The sequence below is a fragment of the Myotis myotis genome, unplaced genomic scaffold (genome assembly GCF_014108235.1).
Source record: "Myotis myotis isolate mMyoMyo1 unplaced genomic scaffold, mMyoMyo1.p scaffold_m19_p_3, whole genome shotgun sequence".
Taxonomy (NCBI): domain Eukaryota; kingdom Metazoa; phylum Chordata; class Mammalia; order Chiroptera; family Vespertilionidae; genus Myotis; species Myotis myotis.
This window is the reverse complement of record NW_023416335.1, coordinates 88103543-88126600: the sequence shown is the minus strand read 5'-3', so window position 1 is coordinate 88126600 and position 23058 is coordinate 88103543. Positions and strand designations below refer to the sequence as shown.

The following is a 23058-nucleotide window of genomic DNA, read 5'->3' as shown; positions in this document are numbered from 1 at the left end:
TTGATTTTTTTCATTGTTTTTATTGTAGTTCATTTCTAATTTTATGCCATTGTGATCTGAGAAGATGCTTGATATGATTTCTATCTTCTTAAATTTGAAGAGACTTTGCCTGTGTCCCAATATGTGGTCTATCTTTGAAAATGTCCCGTGTGTACTTGAGAAGAATGTATATTCTATATCTTTGGTGTGAAATATTCTGAAAATGTCAATTTATTCCATCTGATCTAGTGGTTCATTTAGAAATGATGCTTCTTTGCTGATTTTTGTTTAGAGGATTTACCCAGTGGTGTCAATGGGATATTAAAGTCCCCTACTATGACTGTATTGCTGTCTATCTCTCCCTTGATATCTTCCAGAAGTTTTTTTTAATGTATTTGGGTGCTCTTGTACTGGCTGCATATATGTTTACCAGAGTTATATCCTCTTGTAGAATTCCTCCCTTTAGTATTATGAAGTGGCCTTCCTTATTTCTTGTTATGGCCTTCACTTTGAGTTCTAACTTGTCAGATATAAGAGCTGCTACCCCAGCTTTTTTTTCATTTCTATTCACTGGGAACATTTTTTCCCATCCCTTCACTATCATTCTGTGTTTGAGTCCTTTGTTCTGAGGTGGGTCTCTTGTAGACAGCAGAAATATGTTTTCTTATCCATTCAGCTACCCAATGTCTTTTAATGGGAGCATTTAGTCCATTTACATTTAAGGTTATTATTATTTTTTTAAATTGTTTTATTGCTTAAAGTATTACAAAGAGTATTGCATATGTCTCCTTTTTTCCCTGCCCTTAACAATCTCCTGGCCTCCCCTAGCTCCCAGGGTCTTATGTCCATTAGTTATGCTTATATGCATGCATACAAGTCCTTCGGTTGATCTCTTACCCCTCCCCTCACCTACCCCCAACCCTCCTCAGCCTTCCCACTGTAGTTTGACAGTCTGTTCGAGGCTGCTCTGCCTCTGTATCTATTTTTGTTCCTCAGTTTATAATGGTCTTTATTATCCATAAATGAGTAAGATCATGTGGTATTTTTCCTTCATTGACTAGCTTATTTCACTTAGCATAATGCTCTCCAGTTCCATCCATGCTGTTGCAAATGGTAAGAGTTCCTTCTTTTTTACAGCAGCATAGTATTCCATCATGTAGATGTACCACAGTTTTCTAATCTATTCATCTACTGATGGGCACTTAGGCTGTTTCCAGATCCTAGCTATGGTGAATTGTGCTACTATGAACATAGGGGTGCATATATCCTTTCTGACTGGTGTTTCTGTTTTCTTGGGATATATTCCTAGAAGTGGGATCATGGGGTCAAATGGGAGTTCCATTTTTAGTTTTTTGAGGAAACTCCATATTGTCTTCCATAGTGGCTGCACCAGTCTGCATTCCCACCAGCAGTGCACAAGTGTTCCTTTTTCTCCACATCCTCTCCAGCACTTGTCATTTGTTGATTTGTTGATGATAGCCATTCTGACAGGTGTGAGATGGTACCTCATTTGTTGTTTTGATTTGCATTTCTCGGATGATTAGTGACTTTGAGCATGTTTTCATATGTCGCTTGGATTTCTGAATGTCCTCTTTTGAAAGGTGTCTATTTAGGTCCTTTGCCCATTTTTTTTTATTGGATTGTTTATCTTTTTTTGTTAAGTTGTATGAGTTCCCTGTAAGTGTTGGAGATTAAATCCTTATCGATGATAACATTGGCAAATATGTTCTCCCATGCAGTGGGCTTTCTTGTTGTTTTGTTGATGGTTTCTTTGCTGTGCAGAAGCTTTTTATTTGATGTAGTCCCATTTGTTCATTTTCTCTTTAGTTTCCAATGCCGTAGGAGCTGTATCGGTGAAGAAATTGCTTCAGCATATGTCTGAGATTTTGTTGTCTTTGGATTCTTCTAGTATTTTTATGGTTTCCCATCATACATTTAAGTCCTTTATCCATTTTGAGTTTATTTTTGTGTATGGTGTAAGTTGTTGATCTAGTTTCATTTTTTTTTGCATGTATCTGTCCAATTTTCCCAACACCATTTATTGAAGAGACTATCTTGACTCCATTGTATGTTCTTGCCTCCTTTGTCAAATATTAATTGAGCATACTGGTTTGGGCCGATCTCTGGGGTCTCTATTCTATTCCATTGATCTATATGTCTGTTCTTGTGCCAGTACCGGGCAGTTTTGAGAACAGTGGCTTTGTAATAGAGCTTGATATCTGGTATTGAGATTCCACCTACTTTGTTCTTTCTCAGGATTGCTGCAGCTATTCGGGGTCTTTTTTTATTCCAGATGAATTTTTGGAGAGTTCGTTCTAAGTCTGTGAAATATGTCGTTGGTATTTTAATGGGAAGTGCGTTGAATTTATAGGTTGCTTTGGGTAGTGTGGACATTTTAATGATGTTGATTCTACCAATCCAAGAACATGGTATGTTTTTCCATCTGTTTATATATTCCTCTATCTCTTTTTTCAATGTCCTGTAGTTTTCTGAGTAGAGGTCTTTTACCTCTTTAGTTTATTCCTAGGTAGCCTAATTTTTTTGGTGCGATGGTAAATGGGATTGTTTTTTTAGTCTCTCTTTCTGTAAGTTCACTATTGGTATATAGAAATGCCATAGATTTTTTGTGGTTAATTTTGTATCCTGCTACATTGCCAAATTCATGTATTAAGTCTAATAGTTTTTTGATGGAGTCTTTAGGGCTTTTTATGTATAATATCATGTCATCTGCAAATAAGGACAGTTTTACTTCTTTTCCAATTTGGATGCCTTTTATTTATTCTTCTTATCTAATTGCAATGGCTAATACTTCCAGTACTATGTTGAACAGGAGTGGTGAGATTGGTCATCCCTGTCTTGTTCCTGTTCTTAGGGGAAATGGTGTTATTTTTTGTCCATTGAGTATGATGTTGGCCGTGGGTTTGTCATATATGGCTTTTATTATGTTGAGGTATGATCCTTCTATTCCCACCTTGCTGAGAGTTTTTATCAAAAATGGGTGTTGGACTTTGTCAAATGCTTTTTCTGCATCAATTGATATGACTGTGTTTTTTTTTCTTTCAATTTTTTATGTGATGTATCACGTTTATTGATTTGCGGATATTGTACCATCCTTGCATCCTGGGGATTAATTCTACTTGGTCATGGTGTATGATCTTTCGGATGTACTGCTGGATCCAATTTGCTAAGATTTTGTTGAGGATTTTGGCATCTATGTTCATTACGGATATTGGCCTATAATTCTCTTTCATTATGTTGTCTTTACCTGGTTTTGGTATTAGGGTGATGCTGGCTTCATAGAATGAGCTTGGAAGTGTTCCTTCCTCTTGACTTTTTTGTAGTAGTCTGAGGAGGATAGGTTTTAGTTCTTCCTTGAATGTTTTGTAAAACTCCCCTGTGAAGCCGTCTGGTCCTGGGCTTTTGTTTGCTGGAAGTTTTTTGATGACTGCTTCAATTTCTTCCATAGTTATTGGCCTATTGAGGTTTTTAGATTCCTTCTGATTGAGTTTTGGAATGTTGTATTTTTCTAGGAATATGTCCATTTCCTCCAGGTTGTCTAGTTTGTTTGAGTAGAGTTTCCATAGTATTTTTTAACAATCAGTTTTATTTCTGTGGGGTCTGTTGATATTTTGCCTCTATCATTTCTGATTTTGTTTATTTGGGTCCTCTCTCTGCTTCTTGGTGAGCCTGGCTAGAGGTTCATCAATCTTGTTTATCCTTTCAAAGAACCAGTTCTTGGTTTCATTGATTTTATGTATTGGTTTTTTTTTTTTGGTCTCTATGTCATTTATTTCTGCTCTAATCTTTATTATCTCCTTCCTTCTGCTCACTCTGGGGTTTTCTTGTTGCTCTCTTTCTAATTCTTTGAGATGTAGAGTTAGATGATTTACTAACTTTTTTCTTGTTTTTTGAGATAGGCCTGTAGAGCTATAAACTTTCCTCTCAGGACTGCTTTCATTGTGTCCCATAGGTTTTGGATTGTTGTGTTTTCATTATCATTAGTTTCCTGGATGTTTTTTTTTTTAAATATATATATATATATTTTTTTTACAGAGAGGAAGGGAGAGGGATAGAGAGTTAGAAACATCTATGAGAGAGAAACATCGATCAGCTGCCTCCTGCACACCCCCTACTGGGGATGTGCCCGCAACCAAGGTACTAGCCCTTGACCAGAATGGAACCTGGGACCCTTCAATCCAAAGGCTGATGCTCTATCCACTGAGCCAAGCCAGTTATGGCTCCAGGTGGGTCATGTTTTTTTTGATTTTTTGTGTTTTTTTTTTTTATCTATTCACCCACTCGATGTCTTTTGATTGGTGCATTTAGTCCATTTACGTTTAAAATTATTATTGAAAGGTACTTGTTTGTAGCCATTTCTATTTTTTGTGCCTGTTTTCTTTCTAAGTTTTTTCTTTTTACACCAGTCCCTTTAGCATTTCTTGCATTGCTGGCTTGGTGGTGATAAACTCCCTTAGCCTTTTTTTTTGTCTGTGAAGCTTCTTATTTCCACTTCAATTTTGAATGATAGCTTTGCGGGATAGAGTATTCTTGGATTCAGTCCTTTGCTTTGCATCACTTTGTAAATTTCCATCCATTCTTTTCTGGCCTGATGTGTTTCTGTTGAGAAATCATTTGATAATCTACTGGGAGATCCCTTGTTTGTAAATTTCCGTCTCTCTCTTGCAGCCTTTAAGATTCTCTCTTTGTCCTGAACATTTGCCATGGTAATTATGATGCGTCTTGGTGTGGGTCTTTTCAGGTTCACCTTTTTTGGGACTCTCTGTGCTTGTGTGACTTTTTTCTTCCCCACCTCAGGGAAGTTTTCTGATATTATTTCTTCCAATAGGTTTTCTAACCCTTGTTCCTCTTTCTGTTGTTCTGGCACCCCTATTATTCGTATGTTGTTTCATTTCATGTTGTCCCATAGCTCTCCCTTAGTCTCTCCTCCTGTCTTTTAATTTTTTTCTCCAATTGCAGTACATTTTGGGTGTGTTTTGCTTCCCTGTCTTCTAATTCACTAATTCGGTCCTCTGCCTCTCCCAGTCTACTGTTGAAACTTTCAATGGTGTTTTTTATTGCAGCTATATCACTCTTCATTTCCTCTTGGTTCTTACCTAAGTTATTGATTTTTTCATCCATTTCTTTTTGATTCTTGCTTAAGTTGTTAATTTTTTCCTCCATCCGGTTTATGCACTCTAGGACCCTTAATCTGAATTCCTTTTTTGTCATGTTGCATGCCTCTGTTTCACTTAGCTGCTTTTCTGGCAAGTCCTCCTTTTCTTTCCTTTGGGGGTTTCTTTGTCTACCCATGTTTGATCTCACCGACATATCTAGATGTTGAGTCGTTCAGTGGCTGCTCCTTGGGTGGCAGTGACTCCTCGGGCTGTGGTTGCTCCTCAGGCGGTTGTGGTAGCAGCTGCTCCTCATTTGGCAGCAGCTCCTCTGGTGGGTGCTGTTCACAGCTGTTGTGGCTCCTCTGGCTGGTGGAGGGAGGCTTCACACACAGCTGCTGTTCCTCAGACAGAGGGTGTGGTGATCACGAGGCTGCTGTTCCTTGGATCTTAAGGTTATTATTGATAAGTACTTGTTTGTCGCCATTTTTATATTCCTGTATGCCTGTATTCCTTCTTCCCTTCCTATTTCTTCTTTTTATAGCAATCCTTTTAGCATTTCTTGCATTGCTGGCTTGGTGGTGATAAACTCCCTTAGCCCTATTTTGTCTGTGAAGCTCCTGATTTCAACTTCAATTGTGAATGATAGCTTTGCTGGGTATAGTATTCTTGTATTTAGTCCCTTGCTTTGCATCATTTTGAATATTTCATTTCATTACCTTCTGGCATGACGTGTTTCTGTTGAGAAATCAGTTGATAGTCTAATGGGAGATCCCTTATAGGTAACTTTCTGTTTCTCCCTGGTAGCCTTTAAGATTCTTACTTTGTCATTGGTGTTTGCCTATTTAATTATGATGAATCTTGGCATTGGTCTTTCTGGGTTTATCTTGTTTGGGACTCTGTGAACTTCTTGGACTTGTGTGAGTTTTCTTCCCAATATCAGGGAAGTTTTCTGTCATAATTTCTTCAAACAGGTTTTCTATTCCTTGCTCTGTTTCCTATCCTTCTAGTACCCCTATTATGCGGATGTTGTTTTGTTTTGTGTTGTCTCATAGCTCCCTTAGGCTCTTCTGTTTTTCAAGTGTTTTTTTTTTTTCCAATTGCTGCTCTGCTTGGGTGTTTTTTCCTACCTTGTCTTCTAGCTTATTGATTCAGGTCCTCAGCTTTTTCTAGTCTACTGTTGATGCTTTCTATTGTGTTCTTTATTGAAGCTATGTCATTCTTCATTTCTTCTTGGTTCTTCTTCATTTCCTCTTGATTCTTACACATGTTGTTGATTTTGTCTTCCATCCTTATGACAATTGCTCTGAATTCTTTCTCTGACAAATTTCTTGCCTCCATTTTGTTTACTTCTTTTTCTGGTGATTTCCTCCTTTTCTTTCATATGGGGGCTGTTTCTTTGTCTCCCCATTTTCGCTCCTCTCAGGGTGTCTGGTTATGTGGCTGAGTATCTACCACACTGACCAAAAGGCACAAAATACAACTCAACAAGACACCACACAGAGGGAACAAAACATGAATGTATTCATGACACTGATAACCCAAATGAAGGTGACCACCAGAGAAAAGAGAATTAGGGGAGAGAAAAGGGTGCAAAAATGATATTCAGAAAAGAAAAAAAGGTAAGAGAGAAAAGCAAAAGAAAAAATAATGGGAAAAATATACATATATGGAGAGAAAACTCCACAAACTAAACCAAAAAAATGAAACAACAAACACCCCAAGAAAAGAGGAGGGGAGCTCAATCTGAAGAGGCAGAACTTATTTCCAGAAGGTAAGGTAAAGGAATTGAATGAATGGGGGAATGGCCATGATTCAGTATAGAGGAGGTAGAAAGAGAATGAATGTATAAGAAGAAAAGTAAAAAACAAAATACTCAATTAAAAAATAATAAATAATAATTAAAAATATATTAAAAAGTATATATATAAACTCATATATATACATATATATAATAATAAAAAAATTCCCCTGTCTTTAATCTATCTATCTATTCATCTATTTTTGGAAAAGGAGAATAGAGTAGAGAACAGATAGGCCTGAGTTTGGTGAGTGAAACTAATTAAACTATTAGTAGAAGAAGAGAACAAGCAAGGAGAGGGTAAACAAAAACATAAAATAAAAACCAAAAAACCAAAAAAACAAACTAATCAAGTAAACAACAACAACAAGAAAAAAAATTGGCTAGCGAAGAAAGAGAAAAGAGAAGGGTGCATGTACTTGGAGCAGGGGAACATGAAATCAGATATATGAGTAAGCCAACAAAGACTACTATAATACTAACACATCAATACAGCAGATAAAGATCAATTTTTAACAAGGAGTAAAAAGAAAGGAGAGAGACAAACTAAAGCAGGGACAGGAGAAGCGAAACAGGAAGAAAAAGGAGAGAAATGAGGAAGAAAGGATTGGCATAAAGGAATAAATGAGAGAGTGAAATAATGATAAAAAAAAATAGAATGTAGAACACTAATCCAAAAAATACTTAAAGCTTAAAATAATAATAATAATAATAATAATAATAATAATAAATACTAAAAATAAAGTAAAGAGAAAAAAATTTAGTTTCTTAAGTAAAAGATAAAAAATTAAAAACTGAAGTAGTAAAGTTTATTCGCTTCAGCTGAGGTTTAATGTCCCATGGGGGCTGGTTTAAGACCCCTCTTTACTGTTCTGTCTGCCACGTCTGTTTCCTCTTAGGTAGTCAGCACCGTGTTTAGTTCCCAGCGATTGACTGACTGCTCCTCTGTGTCAGACTCCACAGCCTTGGTTTCAGGCAGACAGGATCAATCTGCCCACTTTGTTTTCCTGCCTGCTTTCAGTTGTATTTACACAAGAGTCTATTTCTGACATGGCCTCTAGGTGGCGGTGTTTCTGTATTAGTTTCTGGGACCAAATGGCGCCCCCACCCCTGCCATGAGGGCTCCCTGAGGGTATTCAGAAATCTTGTTTCCCTGCTGAGCTCAAGGCTGGGTGAGGCTGCGCTGCTAGGAGGGGTCTGGTCTTCAGGAGAAAAACGTTGATTCATGTTGGTTCAGGGTTGGAGGGATCGGACTGTCCCAGAGCTGGCCTCCTGATCACCTCTCCCTATTTTGCTCCCCAGCTTCCACAAAGCCACCTTCCTCTGCACCGCAGCCTTGGTGGGTGTTTGTAATTGAAAGATCCTATGCACTGAGTTTTGTGAGTAAAAGCAAGGAAAATATAAAGACAGAAAATATAAAGACACGCTGCTGGTGTCCCCCCTCTCCCCCGCCACTGCACAGCCGATGCAGAACTTCAGGCTGCCTTTCTGAGCGCAGCCTCCCATGGCTGTGGGCTTAGATCTAGAGTCCCCCGCTGCCAGCAGCCCTGTGGACCCCTTCCACAGTCAAGCACTACACTGTCCCCAAGGGACGTGGACTTGGTGCAGCAGTCTCCCTCTGAGACTCTAGTCCCGGTTGCATGGGTCTCTCCTTCCAGCCCAGAATCCCAATCCCACCTCTTTCCAGGCGACCTCTGACCTTTCCGTCCACAGATTGTCTCACCAGCTGTGTTTAATTCACCAATTCCGGGTGGATGTTATTCGATTCAGCTGTTTCTTCTGTCTGCTCCGTGAGAAGGTGCAGGACCCACCTGCCTATTTGGCCACCATTTTGTCTCACCCTGGACAAACTTTTTAGGAGCCGGTGGCCAGGGAGGCTGGAGTCTCCGTGTTCGTGGGTTCGCAGCCGAGGCAGCTGGTCCCTGGCGGGTGTGGCTGTAGGGTCCCGGGTGGTGTAAGAGGTCTCCCCGGATGGAGGTGAGGCTGGGCTCTCAGTCATAGCTGCTCTTCCCTTCAAGATGGTGTCTTTACTCTTTTCTTAAAGAAACCAATAATTTATATTCTTTTTGAACATTTAGAGTTTATCAAACATATGCAAAGAAAAAACATGAAATGAGTTTCTTTGTGGTGGATAAAAAGTGCTTACTAGTTCTGAGTCTTGTCAAATTTGGTGGAGAAGATGGAGTTGACCAGTTTGACAATTTTTTTTATAGCAGGGAACTGAGGCTCAGAGAAATATTAAGACTTTGCTGAAGATCCTGCTTCTGAGAAGTGATGGCCCATGATTCAAACATGTTTTTATTGATTTTAGAGAGAGAGGAAGGGAGAGGGATAGAGAGATAGAAACATCAATCAGAGAGAGACATCAATCAGCTGTCTCCTGCATGCCCCCTACAAGGGATCGAACCCACAACCTGGGCATGTGCCCTGACTGGGGATAGAACTGGGGATCTCTTGGTTATGGATTGACACTCAACCACTGAGTGAGTGTCAAACATGTTTGAGGCCAGACATAGTTTTTTGTGACTCTACCAAATCACAGTGCTAGCTTAAAGGGGTATTAAAAACATCACATTAAAATAAAGTATGTGAGAGTGTTTAGTCGACAGAACACAGTCATGCATGCCCTGCACTGCACACCACTTGGGATGTAACAGTCACATTATAGACTCTTAGGTCCGGCTGACATAACAAAATGTCACAGACTACGTCGCTTAAACCTCCAACATTTATTTTCTCACTGTTCTGGAGGCTGGGAAGTCCAAGATCAAGAAAGGTGGTAGTAAATTTGGTTTCTGGTGAAGGCTCTCTTCCTGGCTTGTAGATGGTCACTTTCTCACTGTGTCCTCACATGGCCTTTCCTCTGTGCATGTGGAAAGAGAGAGATCTCAAATGTCTCTTCTTCTTCTTCTTCTTCTTCTTCTTCTTCTTCTTCTTCTTCTTCTTCTTCTTCTCTCTTTCTCTCTCTCTTTGGTTAATCCTCACTTGAGGATATTTTTTTTTTCCATTGATTTTTAGACAGAGTATAAGAGAGGGGAAATCACAGAGAGAAACATTGATGTGAGAGAGACACATCGATTGGTTGCTTCCTGCACATGTCCTGACCTGACCTGGGAGTTGAGCCTGCAATGGAGGAACATGCCCTTGACCAGAATCAAGCCCGAGACCCTTCAGTTCATGGACAGATGCTCCAACTACTGAGCCAAACCGGCTAGGACTCTTCCTCTTCTTAAAAGGACACCAATCCTATTGGATCTGGGGCCCACTCTCTGACATAATTTAACCTTAATTACCTCTCTAAAGGCCCTATCTCAAAATATAGTCACAAGGTGGTTAGGTGTTCAATATATGCATTTTTGGGAGGTGGGGCAAGGCAGGAGGAGGTGGGGAGACAAAATTCAGTCCATAACACTGGGTGATTTGTGTGCCTCCTTCCATGATGGTGGCTTTACATAGTGACAAAAAGTACCAGGCAAATGTAGGAAAACATTGTCAAACTAGTAATCTAGCAAGAATGCTTTAGGCACCTGCAACCTAAAGGGAGTACAGAAATGTGTGGGACACCAGAAGGAAGGCTAGGATTTAAAAATTCCCCAAAATGACCAACTCACATAGAGACTATTAAACAGCCAATTATGAGGTCACTGATTGAGTTTTGTCTGTTTTCCTTTGAGAGTTAAAAATATTTATAGTTTCCAAGAGTTCTTTCTGTTCTGAAGCAAGTTTCATGGAAACTATGGCTGATGCCAACTTTCAGAGGAAAAAGAACTTTCCTGACATTGCAGATTTAACTTGCCTGTGAGTTCTCCATTTCATTTAGCTAATTTTGGTACCAATCATTCCATCACGTTTAGTAGCCTTCACTGTTTTTTCATCCTACAAAGCAAAGCCAGTGGTTAGGAAACCATTGGCTTTGGTTGCACATTTATTGTTGTAATGCTCTTTAATTAGTGGAGCCAGTTTCTGCAAATTTGAAAATTGCAGAATTATCCACATACTCTTGAGGAAAAAAATGCTTATGGTCATATGATTAATAGCCAAAGCCAGGAGGTTGCTATTGACTTGAGACAAAATTGTGCTTATGTTTTAGAAAAAGGCCCAGTGACTGCTATAGAAGTAGCTTAATTATAGTTTGTAATTCCTTATTATGTGAATGATATGAGAATCAGGACATATAAACTTTCTGAAATTAAAATTTTGCAAAGGATATTGCAGAAAGGCTCTAAAACAAAACTACTTATGTTTAACATCTTGGTGGAAATGCTGCCATGTTCTGTTTTACAGTTTGGGGTTGGCCTTGTGAGCATACCTGAATCAAGTGCTTGTATCCATCACAAAGTGCTTTTCACAGACTTTCCTAATGAAAATGATGACGTACCCAAAGCACATGCATAAGGAACCTTAGTTACTTGTGGGGCATTGACACTGGGTACAGCACCAGTAAAAATCTTTAATTTCCTGTGGATGAGAGACCTTTTATGGTGAATGGCAGATACTTTGGTTCTTCATTGGGTGTTTTATTAGTGTGTAGTTACATATCTATTGGAGATCGATCTGGGTTTCAGGTAACTGGTGACTGATCTGGGCCCTGTGAATTTGTAGCTCAAAGCCAGATGTTGATGAGCCGAGTGAAGTTGGGGCAATTTGAAGCATACTGATCCTGATAGTATGGTTTTCATGACATCTCTCTACATAGAGGAACGTTCTCATTTTATGTGCACATCCGGTTGGAGGGTTGTAAGGGACTTGGGGAGAGGATTTGTGTTCCTTTGTAGTGCCTAGCACTGGGTGGCTTTAGTGGAGAATGTTCTGCTGGCCATACTGATGCTCATTACAGCCAGGCCCCATGACAGAAAGCAGGGGAAAAGCTCTTTGTTTCTTTACTACTCTCTGTAGAGGACATTAGGAATTCAGGGAGAATGAGAGGGGAAAAAGTGAGAAGAAATAGATTTGTGGAAGCCATTGTAAGACAATATAGCTCAAGAGGTGACTGTTTTGAAAAGAACCAACTTATTTTAAAGCCAGTGGTTAAGGGAATATGAACTGATTTATGGTTCATGTAGATCTAGAAGTAATTTTGAAGGTGACATAATAGGAAAACAATAGTAACTGTCCTGGTGGATTGTTGAAAAGCTGTCTGCATTTTGGAACCTATAAAGTCATATTGTGTTTTGAATTTATTATCCATTGGTATTGGTTTCAGGAAATAAGCTTTGAAACTGACTTCTGCAGCCAGATTCTTTTTGCCTTCAAGCCTTCAGTTTTATTTTCAGTAAGAAGCTAAAAAAAAAAAAAAAAAAAAGAAAGTTTAACTTTTCTTCCCTGTTTGGACTTTGCAGGTGCATGAAAAGTTGCTCAAGGGTCCCATATGTGTGCATTCTAAATAAACACAATGCATAATGCGGAAAAGTTTTTCTAAGAGACCTCCCTTACACTGGATAGGAGAGAACAGAGCAGAGGAAGGGGGAGCTCCAGCTTTACATGGGGTGCAGAAGGTTTCATGCCTTGAATATCTTCCAGACGGCTAACCGCTCTCAATTATGTTGCAGAAAAGAGGATGGGCCAGCAGGCTAATATTCAGTTTAGATGTGTCCCAGGCCAATCTAAGTGTTGTAACACTCATAACACTGTGTTAACCTTAAAAAACAGTGTGACTATGGCCAAAAAGAAACCTGCAACAATTCACTTGTAAGCATTTGTGTTTCACTGCCAGAGTTAGTTTGGTGCCTCCTCTGCTTGCTCCCATGGTGTCCCTGTTCATCCCACCGTGGCATCCACAACTCCATTGTTCCCATTTGCCCGTCTGTCTCCTGTCCTGGACAGTGAGTTCTGCTGTCTGAGTCCTCAGGGCAGCTGGCCCGGGTTCTGATTTGAGGCAGGTTTTTGCAGAACATTTAAATTTGAAATGGAGATTAATGCCTGCTCTGTCACTTGCTGTGTGATTTAGGTACATCGTTTAATCTCGCCAAGCCGCATTTCTTTGAGTGAGACAAGGTGCAGAGGTGCCTCACTTGGAGCTTGGCGCCTCCAACAGTAGGTGCTCAGGCTCATGGGGCCAGACTAGTGCTCTTAAAATGCTGGTTTGCCATGTTGCTCTCATGCTTGGAAATCTCCAGGGAATTTACTGGGGCACTTGCAGCTTTTCACACTAGCTTATATCCTGATTCTCTGTTATTTTCAGACTGATCTCCTCCCAGTCCTAGCCCCTACTTGACTTTAGGCCTTTGCTTATGTTATTCATTCTAATTGCAAGGGCCATCTCTTTTCCTTATAAATCAAACTAGAGGCCTGGTGCACAAAAATTTGTGCACTCAGGTGGGATGGGGAGGTCCCTCAGCCTGGCCTGTGCCCTCTCGCAGTCTGGGACCCCTTGGGGGATGACCACCTGCTGGCTTAGGCCCGCTCCCCAGGGGATTGGGCCTAAGATGGCAATCAGACATCCCTCTGGCAGCCCGGCAGCCCCCGGGGGATGTCCACTTGCCAGTGGGGAGCAGGCCTAAACTGCAGTCGGACATCCTTAGCGCTGCTGAGGAGGCAGGAGAGGCTCCCACCACCACCGCTGTACTGGCAGCCATCAGCCTGGCTTGTGGCTGAGCAGAGCTCCTCCCATGTGAGAGCGCCCTGACCACCAGAGGGCAGCTTCTGCATTGAGCGTCTGCCCCCTGGTGGTCAATGTGTGTCATAGTGATCAGTCATTCCCAGTCCTTCTGCTGTTAGGGTCAGTTTCCATTACCCGTTTACTATATAGGATAGAGGCCTGGTGCATGGGTGGGGGCCAGCTGGTTTGCCCTGAAGGGTGTCCCGGATCAGGGTGGGGGTCCTGCTTGGGTGCCTGGCCAGCCTGGATGAGGGGAGGATGGCTGTTTGCAGCTGGTCACACCCCCTTCAGGGTGGGGGATCCCCACTCGGGTGCCCGGCCAGTCTGGGTGAGGGGCTGAGGGCTGTTTTCAGGCTGGTGGGCAACTGAAGCTCCCAGCCTCTCCTTTTTTCTTTTTTCTTTTTTATTCTGGAATTAATTTACCTTCTATAGCTGTCACTGGAGCTGAGAGCAGGCTCCAGCTCTGAGGCTGTTGCCGGCTGAAAGCAGGTACCTGGGTTTGTTTAGATTCTATAGTTGAAACTCTGTTGCCATCACTGACGGCTGTAAGCTCTGAGGCCGCGCTGGCTAAAGCAGGTTTCTGGGGTTTGTTTAGGTTCTATAATTGCAACATTGTTTCATCCGGAGCTCAGAGCTGAGCTGCGGCAGGCGGGGAACGTTGACTTCCTCCATCACTGGAGTAAGCAAGCCTCATGTTCATGTTCGCTTCAGCTGCCTGGCTGCCGGCCGCCATCTTGGCTGGCAGTTAATTTGCATATCTTGCTGATTAGCCAATGGGAAGGGTAGTGAAGTTATGGCTAATTACCATGTTTCTCTATTATTAGATAGGATACTGCTTTTCTCAACACCACCTAACTTATAGTGTCTGTACAATCCTCCCAACCCAACATTTCTCTGATGCCTCATACAAACCTTCATGCCCTTCTGCATGCCCTTGGCAGCACTCTGATGGCCTCAACTGCATTAAAAAATTTTTTTTTATTGTGGTAAAAAATGCATAACATAAAACTTACCATTTTAAGTGTATAGTTCACTAGTGTCAAGTACATTAACATTGTTGTGCAAGCAATGTCCATAATGTTTCCATCTTGCAAATCTGAAACTCTATACCTATTAAACAGTAACTCCCCATTTTCCTCTCCCCCCAGCCCTGGCAACTTCCATTCTACTTTCTGTTTCTATGTGTTTGACTACTCTAGATACTACATGCAAGTGGAATCATACGGTATTTGTCTCTTTTTGGTGTGATTTGTTTCATTTAGCATTATGTCCTCAAGGTTAATTCATGTTGTAGCATAAGTCAGAATTGCATTCCTTTTTAAGGTTGAATAGTATTCCATTGTATGTATATACCACATTTTGTTTATCCATTCATGGATACTTGAACTGCTTCCACCTCTTGGCTATTGAGAATAGTGCTGCTATGAACATGGGTTTGCAAATAGCTCTTAGAGATCTTGCTTTTAGTTCCTTTGGATATATACCCAAAAATGGAATTGTTGGACCATATGTTAATTTCATTTTTACTTTTATTGAGGAATCTCCATTCTCTCTAGAATGGTTGCTTGATGTTACCTTCCCACCAGCAGTGCACAAGGGTTCCACTTTTTTCACATTCTTACCAAAATTTAGTTTCAGTTCCTTTTTATGGTAGCCAGCCTAATGGAAGTGAGGTGAGCTCAACCACTCTTTCTGAGCCTAAATTTAATTGTGTGTGACAGCTCTGCTGAACAATTTAAATAGTTTCATATCACCAACTAGATTCCAAGTTTCTGTGGAACATATTTTTCTTTTCTCTTCTTCCTTCCCCTCCTTTCCTTCTTACTGACTTTCCATCTAGCAGAGTGCTTCACTTATAACCTTAGACTGATGCGTGCTTTATAAATACAATGAGTTTGCAAATCCATGGGCTAATTTGATATTCACATCCCTCCATGTGGCAGTTATTACTGTTTCCATTTTACAGATGAGAAAACTGAACATCCCATAGATAAAATGTTTTGTCCACAGATGGCCCATCAAAGGCGCAGAACCAGGGCTCTGATAGCAAGTCCAGTGCTTATGCGGGAATGGGCTGTGCTTCCTCAGGGCCTGTAGCTGCCTGAGGCTGCCTGTCCTACCCAACACCTATAGCGTCCCTTTGGCCACGTAGGGTAATATGCTCCGGGTTCTGAGGGTCAGGACATGGGCATATTTGGGAAACCACATAGCAGATTTCAGCTAAACATTGGAAGAAATGTTCTAAAAACTAGAGCCATGGGTTGCCTCCTAAGCACATGAGTTGCTCTAGTGCAACCAAGATAATTTCGGACAACCACACATCAAGTATGCTATAGAAAGGATTCACACATTTGAAGGAGCTCTGTATGAACCTAGTGCATTGCTTAGATTATGAGTCTAGAAATGTCTGTTCCTATATAGGATTGGGTTTTTGTGTTTATTACTATAGCCCTCATCACATTTCATTGGACGTTGGTATATATGCTTTATGTGTCTCATTCTCCTTACTAGTTTACAAACTCTTTAGAGAACAAGTGCCATATCTTACTGCCTTTATTTTTATTTATTTATTTATTTTTCAATTAGAGTTGGCATTTAATATTATTTTATATTAGTTTTAGGTATACAGCATAGTGGTTGGACATTTATATACATTATGAAATGATCCCTCTACACAGTTATTACAATATTATCAACTAGATTCCCTGTGCTGTACTTCATATCCCTATGACTACTTTGTAACTCCCAATTTGTATTTCTTAATCCATTGACCTTTTTTACTCATTCCCTCACTCCCCCTCCCACCTGGCAACCATCAATTTATTCTCTGTATCTATGTGTTTATCTCTGTTTTGTTTGTTCACTCGTTTTATCTTTAGATTCCACATGTAAGTGAAATCATATGGTATTTTTTTTTCTCTGACTTATTTCACTTGGCATAATACCCTCTAGGTCCATCGATGCTGTTACAAATGATAAGATTTCATTCTTTTCTATGGCTGAGTAATATTCCATTGTATACATGTACCACATCTTCTATTTCCAATCATCTGTTGATGGACACTTAGGTTGCTTCCACATCTTGGCTATTGTAAACAATGCCGCAGTGAACACAAGGATCCATATATCTTTTCAAGTTAGTGTTTTCACCTCATACCTGTCAGAATGGCTATCATCAGTAAATCAACAAACAAGTATTGGTGAGGGTGTGGAGGAAAGGGAACATTCATGTATTGTTGATGTAATTGCCAACAGGTGTAGCCACTGTGGAAAACATTCCAGAGGTTCCTCAATAAATTAAAAATAGAACTACCTTATGACCCAGCAATTTTACTTCTGGGGTATTTATCCAAAGAAACACATATCTTACTGCCTTTTATTCCATGTAGTCAATCAGATAGTGGAGACCTGATATAAAATTAGCTGATTCATTAACTGAATCGAACAAGTTGAGGCCATTATGCTAGTATCTGAGTTGAGTTACCACCTCACTTTACAATGGAATTGCTGGCCATCAGTTCGGACCACTGTAGCAATCAACACATTTCATATCCAGACTCTGAAATTACATCAGGCTTTAGAAGTTCCAAAAGTGCTTTTAGATTGCTCAGCGGCAGTGTTCTAATTCTGGCAATGACCCACAGCCCAGTGTAGGGTATTACATCATTTCCGAAAGCACCTGGAACTTGCTAAATAAAAGAACTTGCTGGGAGGATGTGCTCTATCATTGAATAGAAAGCACATAAGTGAAATCATCACCAATATTGATCATGTGAATTTCTACTGAAAGCCCATGAGCCACTGAATACGCTGTTGCCTCAACACTGTGACTTGTGGCCCCACCTTATACAGCAGAATCATTAGAGGTTTGGGTGGAGGCCATTGTGACTGGATCCATAGTTGGCCTTCAGACCTTCCAGAAAGGAAGAGAAGCAACCACTTGCTTTATTTTTCCCTTCCCTGGCTTAAGAGTCCATGGAAAGCTATTCCTATTAATTTGTTTTCTTTGACTGTTAATATATTTGAGAAAGGATTAAAAGGAAATACTGTATTAAAATAGTAAAATAAAGAGACTTTGCAAAGTTTGCCAGAGATCTGAAGTTTACCTAGGACCTCAGGGATCAGTGCAGCCAAGCAGTAGAATTTTATTTTATGTATAATTTCTCCAAACGATGCCTTCTTTGATTATTTATAGTAAGTGTGACATTGACTACAGATATTAGGCTCACAAATATATTGTAAGGGCATTTCCATCTTTTCTGAGTGACAAATGCCTTTGCACACTGGCTAATAGGCACGTGTCCGCACACATCTCAGTGGTTCCTTCTATTTTGAATTTCCCTTTGCAAGCTGTCTTTGATCCTCCCACTTTGTACTTAGAGTTGGATCACTTCTGTAAAGCAAGCGGACCATTTTCCTTGATGTGGATCTATGGCAAGTAGTCCAGAGTCATCTTTCCCAGACTTGCCCATTCCCAAGCAATGTGCTCCCGCAATATAGATTGCCCTATAAACTATGGGGCAGATTATCTAAGTAGTCCCTTGATACCTTCTGAGGAAAAATGAGTAACACACAATGGCAGGGAAGCAAGAATGCTTTAAAGAGAAGAAACCGCCCTAACCGGTTTGGCTCAGTGGACAGAGCGTCAGCCTGTGGACTCAAGAGTCCCAGGTTCGATTCCGGTCAAGGGCATGTACTTTGGTTGCGGGCACATCCTCAGTGGGGAGTGTGCAGGAGGCAGCTGATCGATGTTTCTCTCTCATCGATGTTTCTAGCTCTCTATCCCTCTCCCTTCCTCTCTGTAAAAAATCAATAAAATATATTAAAAAAAATAAAGAGAAGAAACCGAAGCGTGTGGTAGCCCGTGAAGCCCTGAGTAAAGGGCCTGTAGCATGTTTAGTTTTCTATCCTATGCCTCGCTCACGCTGGGGTCCCACTGCTGAACTGAAGAAATGGATGTTTGTTTTCCTTCTTGGAAGATGTTCTCTATTAAACATTTTGCCAGAAACCCAGGTTCTTCTCACCTAAGTGACAGTGTTTGTTTGTTTTTCTATTTTTTGTTATTGTTTTTTAGGGGGAGGGAAAGCTTTATTTTTTTTTTAAATCTTCACCCAAGAATATGGTTTTGATTTTAGACAGAGGAAGAGAGACAGAGGAGAGAGAAAGAAAGAAAGAAACATTGGTGTGAGAGAGAAATATCTGTCAGTTGCCTCCTGCATGTGCCTCACTCAGGAATTGAACCTGCAACTTTTTGGTGTGCAGGATGATGCTCCAACCGAGCCACCTGACCAGGGCATCATGATAAAGTCTTTATTAGGGAGAAGAATAGCTTTGTTTTTCTATTAAGAATTAGGAAGAAAACTCTAGTTCTTCATCAAACATTGGTTCAATTTTAGTTCTACCTTTTATTTTATTTTGAATTATTTATTTTCTTTTCCTGAATTATTGAGTTGAATTCTTATCTCATGGTTTTTCGGGGATTATTCTTTAGTATATAAGCATTTAAGTCTAGCATTTCTCACTGTAGCCATATCCCATAAATTTGTGTTATAGTATTTTCATAATTGTTCAGTATAAAGTATTTTAAAATTTTAAATTTTTTTTCACTGAACCATGAATTATTTACAAGTAGCTTGTTAAGTAATACATGTTTTGGGAAGGTTATCTATGTTATTGATTTCTCATTTATTACATTGTGATTTGTATAACATAGACTTTTTATATTCATTGAGATTTGCATTGTGACATATTATAATATAGTCAGCATTCATAGATATTTTATATATTTTTGAGAATAATGTATATTTGCTTATCTCCATTGGACCAAGGTTGTGATTAGTGTTTCTATCTTTTCTCTCCAAGCTGATTGTTATGTTGTTTGATCTGTCAGGTTCTGAGAAAGCTGAACTAAAATGTCTGTATGTTTGTGGATTGAATGTAAATTGAGGTTATCATAGTAAGCACACACAAGTACAAAATTGTTATATCTCCTTAGGGGAATAATTTCTTCTATTAATTGAGGTTTATTTTATACTTAATAATGATTTTTCTGGCTTTATTTTGTCTTCTGTGCTTGATATATATGTTAGTATTCATTTACTTTCAATCTTTAGGTACTTTTAGTTTAAAATTTTTAAAAAAAGCATATAGATTTTTAAAATACAGTCTGGTTACCACTATATATTTCAAAGGTGTCTTGTTTGGTGCTTTCTACTCACCTTACTTTATGTTTGTGTATTTTTTCATTTTTACCTTTATAGATAGGATCAATAAAGTTTTAATGTACCTTCCCTCTGCTAATTCTGAAGTTGTATATATTATTTCTCTAATAATAATGCTTACATTTCTCATGTACATAATTAAAAAATCTGAAATTTGTCAATTTTGCCATCTTTCTCTTGAATAAATGCAATGCCTTAAAATATCTCTTCATCCTACATATTACTACTATTCAGCATTTTGAATCATCTTGCTTTTGTAAACTCCAAGTTAGTTGTTATGATTTTTGTTTTGAACAATCAATTCTTTAGATTTATAACATATTTTTAACTTTCCTCATTCACTGTTGCTTCTTGTATTTCATTCTTTCCTTTTGCATTGAATTTCCTCTTTCTGAATTATATCTTGAGGAAGATCTGACAGTGAGAGTCTATTTGTGGTAACTCCTTTGTCCTTCTAAATGAAGATATATTTATTTTGCCCTAATAGTTCACTCAGATTAAAAAAAAAATTCTAGGTTGAAAGTTATTTGGCAATATTATTCTATTTTTTTCTATGTTCAATTGTAGCTTAGAAGTTCATTGTCTGTCTTGTCATCCCTTAAAATCTGTTTGTCTATTTTCTCTGGTTACTTTTAAAGGTAGTTTTGCCTTATTGAGTTTAGATTTGTGTCTCATTTAACTTACTCTGTACAAGGCTTGTTTTATTTCCTGAATCTAAGGATTCATGTTTTGGATCAGAATTGGATAATCTTATTCATGATTCTCTTTTCTCTTCTGGTTATGCATTCATTGTACTTTGGCATTCTGTCATCCATGTTGCTTAACCTCTCATTCATATTTCCCATGACTTTAACTTTTCTTATTTTTTTTGAGTTGTGGAGTTTTGTTATTTTTCTTTTTTTAAATTTCTTTATTGTTGAAAGTATTACAGATGTCCCCTTTTTTTCCCATTGACCCCCTCCACCCTGTACCCACCCCTCTTGGATCTTCACCACACTATTGTCTGTGTCCATGGGCTATGTATATATGCATACAAATTCCCTGGTTAATCTCTCCCTATCCCTCCACCCCATCTTCCCCTCTGTTTATTTTTTATTCTGGGCAATTTTCTCACATTTATCATCCTGTTTACTAATTTTCACTTCAGATGTATTTATTCAAGTGTTTAAACTGTCCATTGAGTATTTAATTTGTCGTGATAGTTGTCATTTCTAGAAGTTGTATTTGGTTCTTTTTCAAGCCTGGTTTTTCTTTCTAGTTTAAAAAATATTTTTTATTGATTTTTTTTACAGAGAGGAAGGGAGAGGGATAGAGAGTAAGAAACATCGGTGAGAGAGAAACATCCATCAGCTGCCTCTTGCACACCCCCTTCTGGAGATGTGCCCACAACCAAGGTACATGCTCTTGACTGGAATTGAACCTGAAACCCTTCAGTCTGCAGGCCAATGCTCTATCCACTGAGCCAAACCGGTTAGGGCCTGATTTTTCTTAAAAAGTTTTTTATTCCTTCTTTTATATCTTTAATCATTTTAAGCATATTTTATAGTTTATATTTGAAACTTTTGTAATTTAATATCGCCCTGCATTATATCTGCTATATCATGGTGAATTGTATTTTAAATTTCATATACAGAGCTTGTCTTTGACAGAGCTTTATGGGAATACGACAGTGGGGCGTGGGTTGTGGACATGTTCTGTGGAATAGGTTTTTGTTTGCTTTTCCTTGTGTCCATGGATATTTCAGCCGAGTTCCAATTTTGAAGTTAATTTCTTAGCATGAGTGTTCCCAGAACATGTATATGATGTAGAGGGCAACTCCAAACTTAAACTTCTGTGTAGTACAGGCCCATAGTTACACATTCTTGGGAAAACTTTACCCTCATCCTAAACTCAGTTTAAGAAAGAGACTGATTCTCTTTTTCTGATGGGTATTGGCGGGCTGTTAAAATAATCTACTTTTATTCCTGGCCCTTGGGGATTTCCATTACTTTCCTGCAAGTGCAAAAAGGATATTTGTTCTATTTTATTTAGCATTCATTTAGTAGCAAGAGGTTTTGAAGAAAATAAACATGCCATGTTGCCAGACCCAGAAGTCTGTGGGAAATCATTTCCATTGATTTTAAAATAAACCATATAATGTGGAGTAATTTCAGTGTACCATTTACATGCAATGTATTTTAGAATATGAAACATTTTGGGATTAAAAATCTATTCACTTACTTCCTTGTTTTAAGCCGCCTAGGAACTATTTTTTCTAAATTTGCACTGGAAATTTCTTGAGACCCTGTTCAATCCTAAATCCTATATTGGAAACTTGAAGAAAGTGAGTACAGAATAACAGGAACAGAGGCTATTTGTGTATTTGTCAAAGCTCTGTTAGGAACAAGTAACAGAAATTCAACTTCAAATGGCTTAAGTAAAAAGGGATAATTGTTGACTCAGATAAACAAAAAATCCTGGAGTTTATTTACATATGGCTAAGTTGACATGTTCAGAAAATGTTATTAGAATCAGTCTTTTTAAATTTCTTGGGTCTAGTTTTCTCTGTGTTGGCATCATTGTAACTTGGATTCTCCCCTGTGGTAGCAAGATATTTTCCAACAGCTTCAGTTAAAAAGTGTTTCTCTTTCCCAGTCTAGCAAATATTCTGGGACTGTGGCTTATTGGCCTGTGTTGAGTCACCTGTCCATCCTTAATGAATCCAAGTGGCTGAGGCATGATATGCCCTGATTAGCCTGGTCCCTGGAGTTGTGGCATGGAGTCAGCTTTGGTCAAACCACACAGGCTGAGAATGGAGGAGAGCAGTTCTCTGGGGGAAAAGTCAGAGTGCTGTCATCGGAAGAGATGGGATGGAAGCTGGGTACACAAAGTATAAAACAAATGTCCTCAACAATCTGTCTAATTGCTTGTTGGTTTTTGCTGTTCCTTTCAGGACAGTGTTGAGTTTAGAAACATCTGCAGTCATCTGGCTCTACAGATCGAAGGACAGCAGTTTGACAGAGATTTGAATGCTGCTCACCAGTGTTTGAAGACAATAGTTAAGAAGTTGATTCAGTCACTTGCTAACCTTCCTTCTGATGCTCATGTGGTAGCCTGTGCTTCGTTGAGACAGATCTTACAGAATCTCCCAGACATATGAGTTCTCAGAACACTGGAATCAAAACCACAGCTAAGCACTGCTAAGAAAACTAGGGACCTTACCTTTCTGATTGAATCAGCAAACAATGGATGTTTTGATTCTCACTAAAGAGACACTTGATAAAATATATAGCAGTTTGACCAGTGGCATCTGTACCCTTATAGCATGTTGGTGAAAAATTTTTGAAACAGTACTTCACATTTTTAAAT

General features: G+C 39.2%; 1 protein-coding gene across 1 annotated transcript in view; it reads left to right on the top strand.

Moving 5' to 3' along the window:
* The window catches only part of DLEU7 (deleted in lymphocytic leukemia 7), a 35562-nt gene extending 12713 nt beyond the window's left edge, over nucleotides 1–22849 (top strand). The window contains exon 2 of the mRNA XM_036297920.1: nucleotides 22643–22849. Coding sequence (XP_036153813.1) covers nucleotides 22643–22849 — 207 coding nt within the window. The remainder of the gene's footprint in view (nucleotides 1–22642) is intronic.
* The last annotated feature ends 209 nt before the right edge of the window (nucleotides 22850–23058 follow it).